The sequence below is a fragment of the Cebidichthys violaceus genome, unplaced genomic scaffold (genome assembly GCF_023349555.1).
Source record: "Cebidichthys violaceus isolate CVI_PGR_0920_01 unplaced genomic scaffold, fCebVio1.0.p SCAF_19, whole genome shotgun sequence".
Lineage (NCBI taxonomy): Eukaryota > Metazoa > Chordata > Actinopteri > Perciformes > Stichaeidae > Cebidichthys > Cebidichthys violaceus.
In genome coordinates, this window is record NW_027176361.1 from 7,366,579 (window position 1) to 7,382,896 (window position 16,318).

Below are 16,318 nucleotides of genomic sequence, written 5' to 3' on the forward strand. Positions count from 1 at the left end.
ACTATAGCTCTCCATCGTGTTAATGAAATTGTTCCCCCCAACTTTTTAATTAACTCGCAGCCTCATGGTGTGGAGTCAAGTTGTGGACACAGACAAAGACTACAGCGCTCTCTCCCAGGTGATATGAATATCAAAGAGGGAAGTTACTCTGAATTAGGCTGAGTTTCTTTATTAGGCGAGAAACTTCAGAGAGAGACAGATGTGCTGAGGTCGGGCTTGTGTCATTTCTCCTTCGTCACTCAGCCTTCATTCAACACTTTGATATTTAAGCACAGGAGGGAGGGATGGAGCATTTAATGTGAATCCACATTTACAACATGCATTGTTTTCATAACTTTTAAATCTTCTCTTTTAACTTCAAGGATGTCTCGTTGATAGTAATCAGAGAGAACACAAATCATAATGATTCCACAGCGCAGACTGAACAGTGCTTGATGAAGGGACATTCATCACAGGGAAAAGGAGATAATAGGGAAGCCACTAAAAGAAAGAATGGTATTTTTTTTCAAACACATTTCCCTTTATTGGCATGGTGAGGCTGATGAGAATTGCACATAAAAAAATGAAATTCACAAGAAAGTCGTACAATAGGTAGAACCACAAAGGCATTGGTAAGGACTTGGCAGAAGGCAACGTGGATAGGACACAAACAGGTAACAACCCATAGCAACCCCCCCCCCCAGCACACACACACACACACACACACACACACACACACACACACACACACACACACTCCCAGAAACACACACATACCTGCCTAAAATCACAGACTCACACTCACATACATACATTTGCTCATACACATATTGTCCTTCCAAAGAAAACATGATTACCCAACAAACGTTTAAGCAGTGGCAAAGTCCTCAGTAGGTCACATTATTAAAAAGTCCGCCACATTTGAAATTTGAACCATAAGGTGTTATAATATATTGCTACTCTAGGCAATTTACAAAGCATTTTTTATTACAATGATTAAAGCCACATCTATCAAATGGGACACGACACCATTACCCAAACGCCATACAGACAGCAAAAAAGTAAAACAATGTCTTAAAACACAGGTAAAGGTTGTTTTTTTTTTCTTTATCCTTCCTTCGACCAATTTTTGCCTCTTTGCATCATAAAAATTAGCCGTTTCTCGTCTCCACAGTCAAACTCCATGAAAGGAAGCCTGTGATCAGCGAAGCTTTCACACGAGAGATTTTCTCCTTCCCGTGATGGAACCTGGTTCTCTCATTACTTGGCTCGAGCTAGGAACGGGATATTAATTGAACCAGAAACCGCAAGGTTACCTTTTATGTCATGTCGACGGCGCTGTGATATCTGGACTGTGAGTGGGGGTGGTGTGTGGAGGGGGCCCGGGTGGTGATGGAAAGTGGTGTGGCATGCGATACATTGTTGAGTAGTTTTCTCCAGGCTTATAGAATGTCATTTAAAATCTGCCAGCTAAGACAGCTGAGAGGCAGATATCCAAAGTGGTTTATACTGTACCGACTGTCATCCTGTAATAGCCATGCACTACACAACAAACAGTTTCAACTCGACACGTTTTACACACAGGGTGGAGTTAAGAGTCAGTCACGTTTGCACAGATGTCACAAGGTAATGCGTGCATTACAATTACATAGACTCAATTACATCTTAAAGGGAAGAGCGGGAGGTGGGAGCGGGGACATTCAAGTGTTTACCGCACGGTGATGAAATGCCAAGATACTGGAATGGAGTCATCCTAGCTACCAGCGACTGGGTAATGGGTCAAGTCCAAAAATCACACAACAATAGGAGCTAAAATACAACTCTGAAAAATAATTTATTGCTTTTTATATAGTTTTTTCTTTCATTTATATTATTATCATTGTTTTTATTATTAATCATCTTGTAATTATTGTGAATAATATTAGTAGTATTATCTATATATATATATATATATATACATATATATATACATATATACATATATATATATATATACATATATATTGTACATCAAATACAAGATCTTAAAAAAATTCAGGAAAAAGAAATTGTAAACTTTTGTTTGGCATTCACATAATCAAGCGTGAGTGGAGCGATGACAACAAGTGTTTACAGTGGTATAACAAAATTCCTGCAAAATCATTTTATTGCTTCATGTTCTGCTTCTGTATGGAAAGAAAAAACAGCGACGTGCTGCAGATGTGACTGATAATGGAGACAGAAATCACTAAAACGATGAGGGTCTGACTGCTGGAGTGATTAGCTGAATGTTTTGATTGTTTTGGAAAGGCATAGAAGGTAATATTATCCCCACCAAACCATTTATTGTACACCCTGTCTAGTGATTGTAAGTTAAATAACACAAATCATAGGACAACAAAAACAGTAAATACATTTTGTGAGGTACGCCATGTAAAATGGAGCCCATAAATATTCTTGATTCAAATATTAAAATAAATAGATAAATATGTGTATGCACTGATTTAAAAGATTTGAATGCAGTATTCTCTTTCACTGAAGGTAAAAGGAGAACGATACAAAGCAATGAAACTCAACAGATATGTATGTATATATATATATATATATATATATATATATATAAAAAGAGAGAGAGAGATTGTTTCAGAAATAATTAATAAAAAATGGGGTACCTTTTTTACAATCATGAAAAACATGTTAAAAATGCATTTTACACGGGTTGTATAAGCAAAAACACTGATTGAGAAACTTTATAAACAGAGAAAACTATACATGGTTGACTGTTTTTTTCCCCAACAAAATAACTTAAAAAAGGACGTTTGTTCACATGCTCCCTCAAAATGAGCAGTCGGACACATCTTTTTTTCTTTTTTACAATCATATCATGTCTTCTAAACATCATGTAGGTGTACAATATGTTTGACAGTATTGTAATTACTACAGATCGACATTCTGAATTAAGAAATTTTCTCCTCATTTTAAAAAAAGGCTGCGTTTTACAGTGCATAGCTGTAACAAATAAAGAACTTTATCCGATATGTACATAAAATAAAAATATTCCTTTTTATAATATTTGTAAATACATGGCTACATTTCTTCTTCAAATGTAGACAACAATGTTACCTTGAGAATTTTACCTCCAAGATACAATTCCCTATACTTTTGTTTGTAACACTCTATCCAAACACCAGATTTAAAAATAAAGAAAAATCAACAGCAAAAGAAAACAAATCTGGCTGAACAAGCTGCATGTTTTTACCCTCAAAGAATTGTGGGCCTTGTAGTGCTTGGAGAAAAAAAATCATGAAAGTTTTTTTCTTCTTCCTTCACTGATGGTTGTACAGCAGTAGAGTGCACCAAACATGTGCATCAGGTTCTGAGGGTTCACTGGCTTTCCCAGAATGCAATGTCTCTTCCCAGCTCTTCAGCAGCTATGTTCATGTAAACTTTATTTTTGATATATTCATTTATATTGATATAGGTCTATAGACTTAATCTTAAATACTCTATGACATAGAGTGTAAAACTTCTGGTAGTCTCGTCATCAAAGGAGCGAGAAACAACAGTGAGGTATCAGAAGTCCCTCTTTGTGACAGACAGCAGGTGCCACTGAACTGGTTACCTTCTCAGGCTGCGCTGGGCCTCCCTCAGCAAGCTGTCAAAATCCATGGAGTCATACTTGCTTTTTGTGGAGGCTGGATCAAAGTCGTCCGAATGGGAGTCTGAAAGTGGCAAGAAGGATTGTGGTCAGTGCTGAGCGGGGGGGGGGGGGGGGGGGGGAATTCACATTTATGTTCAGAGAAAACTTCATGGTCAGAGCTCACTGAATATTTTGCCTCAACACCAGTATTGCTCAGTCATGTGGAGCTCAGTGTTAATCTCGTAGTTACTTTACTGTTGAGTTTGAGAGTTCTGTATCCTCCTGACAAAAAAACAGTTTGGCAACATGAAGTGTGGTGTTGTAACATGTCAATTCGATTGACTTGAAAAATAAAGGATAATGCACAGCCTACTGTGTGCCAGGACTTGACACACTTAAAGAGGAAACATCCTTGTATTTTGGGATCTTTCTCATACTGACTGTCTTTTTAAGCCCTCCTCTTGATTGGCTTGTGAGAATGATATGGCGCACGTTTGCAAAGGTAGTTCTCAAACAGTGGATGTAGGATGGGAGGCGGTATATTCTAATGAGCCTACATGTGACAGAGGAAGGGGAGCTAAACCAACATGGCTTGTTGAAGCCCATGTTTTCTGATCGAGGCAGATCACAACAACTGACTGGTTGGTCTTATTTCACCGGTTGTGGGTTGGTAGGCACCACAGATACCCAATGTGTGTTTATGGATTTCCTGGCTGGGCACAATAAATAGTTGGAAAACATCTCAAACCATAACTGCATATTTACACAGCAACCTATTAACTACTACCGAAGAATTTATATAGCGCTGGAAGTAAACAGTGTCTTATTTTACACAGAGGCAGGAGATGTGAAAGCTTATCCTTCTGTCTGTCCATTTCTCACATGTCCTATTTTTCCTGATCAACTTGATAATACATAAAGAGTAGCTTATCTCTGCCAACAGACAGCTTCAAAAATGGGGCCCCCAAAGGGCCCAGCAGCACACTCCAAGAGCTTTGAGAAATGGGAATGACCATGGCAGCTAGAAGGCGCCAGTCGTGATCTAATGCAATGGCCAAGGGCTGGATTATGTCACACTGCGCACCTTGAGGGATGAAAAACACCTCGGTGCTCTACTTAAAACTAATGGACAGTGTCTCAGAACACACAAAAAAGATGCGAGAGCCGACAAGACTGAGAAGATGGGGAAAGGTTTGGATACCGCGCTATAATAAGATCCTCCCTTCCTCTCAATCTCTTTATCCTGTGCTATCAGTATGGGGACGACCAAAATAGCCTGTTCCTGACAAAGAGGCGGTCGAATGAAGGCCTTTCCATTTCAGTAGACTGATTAGTCAATCTCGGCATAATGTCTTTCCTCAAGGCTTTAGGATTAGCAACTGTTTCTCTGTGTGTCAATTTCTCATCATGTCCTCTCTTTAAAAGCTGATAGCTTCAAGCATGTGCTTTGAAAATGTACAGCAACCTCTTCATTTATTGAGGAAAGTGCTCTTTTTCTTTCCAGTGACCCGCTGACCCTCTTGTAGAAGTGCATTATACATTCTTCACCTGCCTTTTTGCTGGTAAATAAACATCAGGAGGAAAACTGGCTGCAGATGCGTGAGTCAATACCTATCTTGTATGTCATCATCAAATGATCTCTTGTGTGTGTGTGTGTGTGTGTGTGTGTGTGTGTGTGTGCAACTCTTGACATATTGGGGCATCTCTTTAAGTTTCAATATGGCTGCTCAATTATCACAACCAATATAATTGAGCGACAAACAGAAGAGAGGATGCCAGAAAAAAACAACATTGATTTCATCCAATTGAGCACATATTTCTGACTGAGATTTATGTATTGGATCAATACAGAAGCTATGTACATACATCAGCAACATACATGCATGTTTACGCAAAGTAATCACTTAGGTTTGATGAATTCTGCTCCACCGCAGTCTGCCATGACGCCCCGACTCCCAACAAAGGCAGTAGGTGTGCATAAGTAGCTATGCTCCCACAGTGGCCCCTCCCTCTAAGTAAATGACCGGCCCCTACCTGCCACATCAAGGCTCTGCCTCCTTTCAGCGCTGCAACAGCTGGCAACAGATGGAACCTCACTCTAGAGAAGGGAGGGGTTGCTGGGACTTAACCTTGCTCCCACCTTCCTCTTCCTCGCCTCATCTCTTTTCTTTCTCCTAACGCACCTTTCTCCTTGTAATGTCATCTCTACTCCTCCCTCCTGTTTGCCATTCTCTTAAAGTGATTCCCTCACACACACACACACACACACACACACACACACACACACACACACAAACACACCCATCCATACATCCATCCATACATACACACACACACACACACACACACACACACACACACACACACACACATATATATATATACATACAATGCTTTTAAGTGCTATCTCTCTTGCATTTTATATCAACAAGCATCTCAAGTCCACATGAGTAATGGAGTCTGCCTTCTTTCTTTGTGATACTACAGCTACTAACAGGGACGAAATAGAGCTCTATTCTTGGTATGTTCACAGATTGACCTCTCAACTCTTGTTGCCCTTTGAGCCACGAATGCCTGGTGGACACATTCAGCACGGTAGGAATTGTTACCAGCACAGAGATGAGTCTCTTAGGATCTGGAAGCATCACTCAAGCCATTTGCTGTCTTATTTTCCTCTTCTCCCCCCCCTCTTTTCTCTGACAGTCCCCCCAGCTACGCAAATATACTGCATGACTGCAGGGGGCAGAGGGAGAGAACAACAAAGCTGCACTTACCCAAGTCTGTGTAATGTGATTTGCAGAACTGCTTTTGTCCGCCAAAGCACAGCTCGAACTGAGGCTCGTTTGACCTGCGTAAGGTGTGTCCGTTCTCAAGGGCGGCAAAGGCGTCACAAGTGTAGCGGTACGTGATGAAGCCAAAATTGTCCCTGGTCGAGAATAGAAAATGATACGTCAGAGTGGTGCTGTGGGGCAACAATAACTGAACAGGGGGGCCTTGTCTTAGATGACGATCACGCTATTTATATGCAAAAGAGAATCAATAAAAGTGTATCTTTGGGGCTCCATAGGCTAAGAACTATTTTGGATCAGGAGACGGTGAGAGCTCTGTCTTTGTCTTACACTTGCTTTTTAAAGTTAAAAAGTTACAGCAGAAATGTTTTGTGTATTACATGACTTTCAGAGGTGAGGAATAAATGTTCCCTACCCCCCTACACGAACACCAGACTACCATATAGATGCACACACACACACACATCCTGGGGCCTTACCCATCGTCCCTCAGGTTCACTGCACATTCTTCAATTTCGCCAAAGACTTCAAAGCGCCGCTTCAACTCTGTCCGGGTGCAGTCGGACCTCAGTCGGCCCACGTACACCACCCGTCTCTCCTCCTGCTCGTTAAGAGGAAAGACAGAGCGGAGGAAAGAGATTAAAAGGGGGAGTCTGTTTTTTCTTTTCCCCTCTCTTTCTTCACTGAGCCCCTAATGAATTGGTCTTGATCACTCCTGTGGTTACTGCAGCTGACTTTCGCCCCCCGTTTTTGTCCCTCTTCTCCGTCTGGCTGTTGTGTTTCTCTGTGATTGGTTCAGCCTGCTTCCTGTTATCTGATAGAGTTGCAGTTTGGAAGCGCCCTCAGTCTGCTTTGGCACTACAATTCCTCTTTCTCTCTGCAACTCATCAACCAGAGGCAGAGTGATTTTTATCAAATGATGCCACGTCTTAAGTTTGGGGCTGCTTCTTCTTTTGCAAAGTCTAAAAATAAAGCGGTGAGGTGACTCAGCTACATATCAGAAAAGCCTCATTCCCTCCTTCCAACTTGGGAGTCAAACTCACAATGCGCAGTAAACTAGGCATGGTCAGTCAATATCGTAAAGGTATTCATATCCAAGTGAGAGGGAGCATTAAGAGCAGCAGTGAGCCACGGGGTAAAAAACATGGATTTCCTTCAACCTCAGAGGACGTAAGGTCATAGCGGAATAATTTAGGAACAAACTGCACAAGACTGCAATTATGGTGTTTGAGTACTTTAATTGCATATGCTAATCATATAATGCAGCTCAAGCTTGGGGCTATAGTGTTTCACTAGTATTATTTATTTATTCATTCATTTGCCTGCCGTTACTGGGGCAAGTCCACCGAGGCCCGTTGAAATTTTGAATGCTGTCTTGAGGGTAGTAGAAGCTCCAAGACGTAGTAAATCAGTTGCCTGGTGCTAAACTCAAAGTTGACCTTTGCCCCTGTCCGACTTCGCTGGAGTCGCTGAGAAGGATACAAATTAACTACAGATTACTGTTTTTATGCTTTTTTTTCCACTCCCTTTAAGGCGTACGTACTGTTTGAGACAAAAAAAGTATTTGCTGAATTAGGGGTTTAGCTGCTGACAACTGATAAATAGGCGGCCTTCTCGTGACGGCACCCTGAGGGCTGCCTGTGTGTGTGGGTGAGTGAGAGAATGAGGCAAAAACAGAGTGAGGGAGAGACAGACAGTAGGAGACGCTTTCACATCCCTGGCCGCCCAAACCTCGCCTGACAGCTTGAGCTTTGCTGCTCGTAATTGTTTGTCTTTCCATCCCTGTAAATGTATGCATGCCAAGCCACGATGCTTTACTGCATCATTTAATGTACGCTTTATCAACAAGTGGCGGTAGCGCTACCCCGCTGACAACCAGAGTAATTTCACACTGAGACGTGGAGAACGGAGATATGGGAGAAATGTGATATTTCCTGCATCAGGCAGAATTTTGATACAGAAGGGAAAGAGCTCAACAGAATCAGTGGCCGTTTCCTTTTTTGTCCATTCCTCCGTCCTGCTCTCCTAGTTTCTGTTTTCAACAATTTTAACATTTTACCCCTGTGGTGTGATTAATAAGAGTCGACAGTGTTTCCAGACGACGGAGATGTTAAAAATACACAACCCGAGATAAAAAGGAAGGGCCTGTCGCCTGAATCATTCAGGAAATTTCAGTAGGGTGGCACATGGAACTGGGCTGGAGGATTTCTCATCCTAAGTGATGTGTGTGTCTGCGGGAGGTTTCTGTGTGTTTGCAGGAATTTCTGCATGTGCCACAGCAGTGGTTGCATGCGGTCTTTTATCAGTGTCGGCAGCAAAGACTCAAAGTCAAGCTCAGGAAGAAAAAAAAAGAGGATGGGGGAAATTAGATGGCGTTCGTGTCATTTAACTCACTATTGCTTTTTGCTTTTGCCTCTCTCTTTGCTCGGCCCTTTCGAACTCCCGCTTCTCGTAGTCCCGGCGGTACTCCTCCCTCTTCAGCCTCTCGTGCTGGTAGTCCTCGTAGCTGTCATACCTGCTGAGAAAAGGATATGTATGACATCACTGTCCTAGCTCGTCCTCTAAATTCACCCTTCCTGTTGATGACTGTGAAGAACAATTGCCAGTATTCACCAAGGAGTAGTCCCCTATTTTCTCACCACTGATGGTTGAGAGGGGGATTTCAAAGGAGAGGAAATGGACATGTTAATAAGATGTCTCTTCGCCATCGCTATGATTACGGAGCCCACAGGATAGGCCCGCGGGAGTGCCGGCGAGCAGCGCGGTCGGGGAGCCAGGCAGCTGCAACTGTCAGCACAACTTCACATGTCATTACTTTCTGCTTAGTTAGGGCTTCATCAAGAAGGAAAGTGCAACTTTCTCCCCCCACCCCAGACTAGCACAAGACGTGTCCGTTAAGTTTTCGACTGATGAGCGACTCTCAGGCTTGTCGGGTGTCATTAGGCCCGTGGGTGCCAAATCAGCTCGGAGCGCTGAGATGGTGTCAGTCTCCCTCTCTCTCTTTTCCTGCACTGTGACAGTACTTCTCTGCATATGAAATGGTCCCCTCTGCAGTGGCTCACGGAAAACTACAGAGGCACTAAGTTGACTAGGCGTCATTATACAGCTGGGAGCGTGACTCATGAGTGAAGTATGAATGCGCATCAGTGTGATTTGGGATTCTTTTGTCACTAGTCCAATAAAACATGATCAATTAAACATATTTGCCCCCAATGTTTGTCACGAGGCCCCCGTGTGGACGAGCTGCAAAGAGCTCCAGTCTCGATGTGTAAAGGGAATCACAGAGCGGTGACAGGAGAAAGTTACTTTCACTGCATTTGTCTATCGTGCCTGTGATTCAGCCATCCTTCCTTGAACACCATACTCTCTCTGGAATTTTGCCAGGCAGTTTCTAAGAACAAACATTTGTCCTGACCTGAAGAACTGCGACTTAACAATACGATCCGAAACAAAGGTTACGTATAGAACTGGAGGGTAAATAATTCATTTAAAACAATCACCTTGGCCGGCGGCTGAGAGGAGATCGAGACTGAGGGTGGGGGCTTTTGTGAGTCCTGGAACGAAAGGTGCTGGAATCTGTGTTGTGACGAGACCTGTGACAAAACAGATAATGTGAAATATGAAAATATTATTTTTAGCAACACACAGCAATGTTGTTCATCTCACACATTTGAAAAAAACTGTTAAAATGAATCATGCAACATACTGATGACTCCTGAAAACTTGTGACACCTTGGTTAATTTGTTCTTGGCTTTGGGATCCAAATTAACCTCTTTGATTTCACAAGACCCATTTAGACGTTAGAAACTGGGTTAATTCCAGATAAAAGCATTCTGCATTCTCCTAATCTAGCTCATGGCCACATTAAGTGTGCATGATTTCCTACAGCACTTTTACACACACCCAGCTAGTACCTCCATACATGCACCTGCTATCTATGTTGTATGAGGAAATGGTCAATACTGTAGGCCTTAGTGACCGGACTGTAGAGCTTGTATCTCTGCAGTTCGTAAGCTTCTGATGCTTAATAATTGAAGTGCTGCTGAAGAAGCAAGAGCTGAATGATGGAGGGGGAGAAGTTTGGGAAGCTCAGTGAAGCAAAGGAGTACCCGTTTTAAAGGATTGAGAATTACGCTGTGAAAGCTGAAACAGAAAGGAGGGACTTTGAGAATTATTTTGCTGAAATTCTATATATCTTTTCTTGCATGAAAATATAACAAGCTTCTTGTTCTGTCACTTTCAAGACTGCAGTCCCTCCATTTTCAGAAAGCTTGTCAGTGTCAGATTCTGATCGAATACCTTGAGACTATCACTGTATAATTTGTGAGCGAGTTGGTGTAAAGCACAAGAACAAGGGCCCGGGCAGATTAAAGTGATTCTATTGGCTCTCTGGAGTAAACTGACCTTTAAGTAATCAGGCAAACAAACTCAGTCACTGCAGTGGAGTCCTGCACTCTGAGGCACTCAATGGACTAGTACTGACAAACTTAATTCACTCACATCCTTTTCAGTAACTACGGTTTGCCTCTGTTCTTCTACCAAAAAAACACAGACAGAAACCCCCTCAGCTCTGATCAAAGGGAAGCATGGGAAATGTAGTTCTCACACAGAGCTATGATGATAGGAGTCTCTTTTGAGAGGGGTTTTGAGACTACATTCCCACAGCCTGGATTTGGCTTTCATCTTTGGGGATGTAAAAGAGGAGGGTTTGCCACTCAGTAAAAACAACAGCTGCCGCTTAAAACAATAGCCCCGGCATCAAACAAAAAGCAGGAGCATGTGAGGGAGCGAGTGAGGAGGGGGGGGTGAGTGTTAGGAAGACATTCAAATAAAACTCCCTGCCTAGAGATTAAAACTCATACTTTTCAGAAGTCCAGAGCCTCTGGCGTGTTTCATGTTCTGTGTTTTTTTTCTTTTTGGTTCATTGTGTGTTTTGGGGAAATCACACCATTCAACCAATCTTTTTCCCCCATTGTCATTTTATTGACATTGAAGTGCCACCTGCTTTAAAAGGCAGAGTTGTATAGTAGTATAATAACTGCAGACACTTTGGTGAGAATCCCTTGAACATGGCCTGTTAAATCACTTTGTTTAACACTTGCCAAATCTATTCTGCATTTAGTCCAGACAAGGCAAAGAAGCAGGAGGTCAAGAACCCATGCTGAGAGTCTCCAGGGTCTATCCTGCCTGACACCAGCTCTGATGACTGATCAGGCCTGTTTTACACTCCTAAGCTAGATCCCCTGCCAGCTCCAAGCTCCTGTAAAAAAACTGCATGGGTGGGGAGCAGCCAGGGCTCAGCAAGAAGAAGCGAGAGGTTTGTGTGTGTGTGGGTCTGAGAAATGTCTTACCAGGAGGGGCGTCTGTCAGGTGAGCTGGAGAGGGAGCGCCTCCGATGGTGCGAGGAGGAGCTGCGGGAGTCAGACTGGGAACGAGAACGGGATCGGGATCCACTGCTGATCCAGCAGAATGGCCTGCTGGGAGAGAGGAGGAGGGAGGAAGGTGGGGAGACGGAGCCTCGTGAAGGGGAGCAGCTTGATGGTGGGGAACAGGAGGGAGAACAGGGGGGGCAGTCAAAGAGAAGGTCCAGAGGGGTGCCCTCCCAGGGATAGAGGAAGCGACTCTCACGGCCCTCTCCCAGCTCTAGCTCATCCTGGAAGGGCAGGAACCCTGAGTGCAGGTAGCTGGAGCCAGGCAGCCTCTGGGAGTAGGAGCCTTTCTCTACCTCCTCAAGGGACATAGCGGCTGCAGCCTTACTTGGTTTGCTGCCTGGTTCTCTCTCCTTGGCACCCTGGCTATAAAGGGCTTGTAAGGGGTGACCAAAGTGCTTGTTGAGTTCTTCTCGGATTTCCTGGTCACACAGGAGCTTCCTGCTGATGGCAGAAGAGTGGAGTTGGTCCCAGTCAGTAGTGGCCTCTTGTGAGGGGATCTGGGTGCTTTGTGTAAGGGTCTGCTTCCCTAACTCCTGGACCCGGGCCGCTTCTCCATCCACAGAGGCAACATTTTGCTGCTGAGCCAAACGACCAGATGAAGCTGATAATGGAGAACGAGCAGATGAAGATGATGAAGAGGATGGTGGCATGGCTGAGTCCTTACATTCGACATGCCTGTCCCCAACTTTGCCTGCAGGAGGCATGGGAGCAGCGGTGGCACCTGAGGTGACCGTCATTTCCGCTGCTGCTGGAGTCATGGTAGCAGTGGCTGTGCCGCCATCCTTCTTAGTGCTAGCTGACGCCTGGCAATAGTCATGGTCACTGTAGCCACGGGGCGCCGCCCGCTTATTGTTGCTAGTGCTACGATGCTGCTCAAGGTCGCACCTCACAGTGTGTTGGGTGACCGAGTAAGGTAGGGCGGTAGACGCTTTGCTCAGCTGGGCATAGAGCTCAGTCTGTTCGGGACCCTTCCTGATGGGGCCCCCGCCTGAGGCACCTGGGGCCGGGGCCAGAGCGCCGGGGCCCAATTCGCTCAGCCTGGCTCTTTTGCATGCCAAGGCTGATGAGGAACATGAAGACAACTTGGTTTTGAGCGATGCTTTGAAAGGATTCTCTTGACTGGCTTTGTGTGGTGGCGTGGTTGGTGGTGTCAGACCTGCAAAGGGAGGGAAAGACAGAGGTTGGTGGAGGGGTGGAGGCAGTAAAAGGAAAATCGAATCATAATGCAAACCTCCCCAAATGTCCCCCTCGCCCTCCTCCCCTCACTCATCTATAAACTCCCAGGTCAGTTTATGGACAGTGGACACAGATACATGCCTGATTAAAATATTCACTTTCACTTGGCCTAATCCTGATCTCTATTTTATTGCAATCTTGGCAGATTAATGTAATGCTTGGTGTAACTTAATATGGTGGTGCTGTAATACGGATGACTTGCCATCCCCTTCCTCTCTGACCTTGGAAAGATCCCTTTTCATGAAAAAAAAAAACATAACACAAAACCCTGCAGAGGACAAACGTAATGCACCCGATGAAAAAAAAATTAATGTACATGTATCATATCTCTGCCTGGCTCACATAAATGTCTGCACTGGACAGCAGCCAATTCATCTGAATAAAACCAAAGACATTTTTTATCGGCCTGAAAAAATAATCAGTGACATGACGCCGTGCATGTTTCTAGATTATCCACCACAATGTCCCTTTTCTGTGGAACATCGTAGCATGCCTGGTGATGTTGCCATGGCAAGATGTCATAGAAGCACAGGAAGTACTGGCGAATGGGTCCTCGTTCTTCTCAGATGGCATGTCCCTACTACTTGTGCCCCCCTCCCCCCCAAGTTTCCCAAGCCTCTTACAGATTTACAACCAGACAGATGGCAGTTATATGGGAAGTCCTGAGATGAGCCCACTTTATAGCATTGTTAATGCACTCACACAAACAGCCGCCACCATTACTCTCTCTCTCTTTCCTTTACTCGTGTATTCTCCCTTTTTCTCTCTTCCTGTCTGCCATCTTCCCTGGATCAATCTCTATTTCTCCCTTTCCGTCTCTCAGCATCCTATCCTGTTTCTGTCTCACACAGAACAAATGTGCCCCCACACACACACACACACACACACACACACACACACACACACACACACACACACACACACACACACACACACACACACACACTTGTCACTAACAGTCTCTCACTGGAGTCAAACTCAGCCACTTTGAAACACCTACACTCTCCCCTCTTCTTTGCCTTTCTTATAATGCACATCATTCTTCGCTTGCTGGTGAATTGCACCAGATGAATACTATTAGTCTCAAATCCAGTGTTAAAGTATGCACTGGGAGTGCGGGAGCCGGATACATAAATATGCACGTTTCTAAAACCACTGGCTGTGTTTGGAATGCCTGATCCAGCGGCTTATCATCCTACTTATTATCTGGAAGTGTCTGTGACTAGGACTGCAAACCCCACTCGCCTCTTCCTCTGCTTGTCTCCACTCTTCCCTCAGTTCTGAATGTGATATAGACATATATTTGTACTGCCAATGGAAATGAGCTATGAAAAGAAGAAGGGAGAGAAGGAGGGGGGCGCTACACAATGCCTGAGGAACTTCTGTTTCACCAATGAAGCACCATCTGTCCAAAACAATGTGCGCGTGGGGTCATAAACTAGGAGCCATTAGCAATGGGGGTGAAATAAATCAGAATTAGATAAATATGTGCCTCTCAGTCAAACTCGCTTGTGATGGATGATCCGCCGACACAAACAACAATCATGTAGCCACCGGAAAGGAAACGATGAAGCAAGTGGAAAAGTCAGAATGGAAAGAGGAGGGTTTTATAATCTTTTCTTCTCGTCCAGCTGTAAATTGCAAGGAGACCTCGGAGCGAATAACAACTCCGTGCTTAAAGAGTTGATCCGGCGGTAAGCCATGCAAATAGCAACACACAGACCACCCCAGTGTCATGAGATACAGTAATTAAAGACAACACGGCAGCACAGGGTAAATCTATTAGCTTGGCAGAGATTAGACCAGAGCAGTCAGATCCCAGGAGGCCTCACTGCCTGTTGTAACCTTTAGTGTACCAAGAAACATGCAGCCAACAGTCCAAAAGTTGACTTTGTTTTGTATCAAACATAATTTGGCTCAGAACACGTTGTACAGGTTCTACTGATAATTAAATGAATCTTTCTATGAAACAGTAACCACTGCTACTACTACAACGCATCGTAAAGGTATAAAATAACATGTTACTGGCAGCAATTCATGGAAAGTTCCATCAATGAGTTGTCGACCTGCCTTTAAGGAGCGCACACTTGGCTTACTTCCATCTGGTTATCAGTAACACCACCATAATTTTTATTGTAGTGGAATATCACTGTAAATCTGCAAAGAACATGTAACAGCGGACCTGAAAGCTCTCGTCTCCGCTTACTGGGATCCATATCCATCCTGCAGCACGAGACTCTAAAGCTAATCCCTAAGTAGGAAAGGGGCTCAGCAACCTGGAGTATTCTGGACTAATGATTTTCCTGCTAATATTCAACCCTAAATTTGCTTAGGACGGTAAAGTCAAGTGAAGGGCTTTATTTGACTGTGCTTGTAAGGCGGATGCAGTGGAACAGAACGGACACCCAGACTTGGCCACAGGTCAATAAACTCACCCACGTGCAGTAAAACAGGAAGAAATATTAACCGCGCTTGATTGCCTCAGAGCTTACGCAGCCACGCTCTTTCCCTTCTTTAGGTCTCAACAGGCATCCCCTTTGACCCCGAAAGCTTATCGACACAACAGGGTTAAATATCCCTTGGACCAAGGTCAGAGGGACAGAGGGAGATCTCTTGCGGTCTGATGTGCCACAATTTCCATCCCCCACAAGAGATAAGTAGAAGGTGCAGGGGGCAGACATGAGGTATGTACGAGGACAAGTTCCCCTGCTGGTAAATGAATACTCAAAGGGGCCAGTGCAACATCCCACAGTGCGAGAGGCTAAAGGGCAGCCATTTTGTTTTTTATTGACCTTAGATGATTAATCTGGGGGAGAAGGTGGTAATTACTGACATCGTTCACGCAGAGATAGATGTGAGATATGACGCCCAATATTGCAGCTTTAGCTGGAATTCTCTTAATTTTTGTCTTGTAATTACCTTTTGCCTATAGCTGAATTCCAATGTAGTTAATTATAACTCAATAACACACAAAGATGATGGCAATAATGATGCTGAAAGACCCTCACACTGACTACAGTTACAAAACAGCATCCTTTGCATACAAGTCCTAGCATTGGAAATTGACTCCTCAGTCAGCTGATCTAATTGAAGAATTGTCTGGGGGCCTAAAGACAGGACGGCACGGATTGTACCGGCAAAACCAAATTACACCGCAAAACCAATTAAAACAATAACACTGCCATTTCAATTTTCCTATGATGTGTAGGCTAAGTAAGCTGTCAGTCAGAGAGCATTAGGATCTGATAGAGGAAGAGGAAAA

The 16,318-nt window shown here is 44.0% G+C and overlaps 1 protein-coding gene across 10 annotated transcripts in view; it reads right to left on the reverse strand.

Moving 5' to 3' along the window:
* Nucleotides 1–498: 498 nt before the first annotated feature.
* The window catches only part of ppargc1a (peroxisome proliferator-activated receptor gamma, coactivator 1 alpha), a 141,632-nt gene continuing 125,812 nt past the window's right edge, over nt 499–16,318 (reverse strand). For 7 of the 10 annotated variants that reach the window (XM_068713445.1, XM_068713444.1, XM_068713449.1 and 4 more), the window contains 6 exons: nt 11,740–12,976; nt 9,888–9,980; nt 8,782–8,905; nt 6,867–6,988; nt 6,373–6,524; nt 499–3,680 (listed from right to left, as the gene is read on the reverse strand). In XM_068713445.1, coding sequence (XP_068569546.1) covers nt 3,577–3,680; nt 6,373–6,524; nt 6,867–6,988; nt 8,782–8,905; nt 9,888–9,980; nt 11,740–12,976 — 1,832 coding nt within the window. In that variant the 3' untranslated portion in view covers nt 499–3,576. The remainder of the gene's footprint in view (nt 3,681–6,372; nt 6,525–6,866; nt 6,989–8,781; nt 8,906–9,887; nt 9,981–11,739; nt 12,977–16,318) is intronic. The other 3 variants (XM_068713443.1, XM_068713451.1, XM_068713452.1) reach the window with 2 other exon arrangements.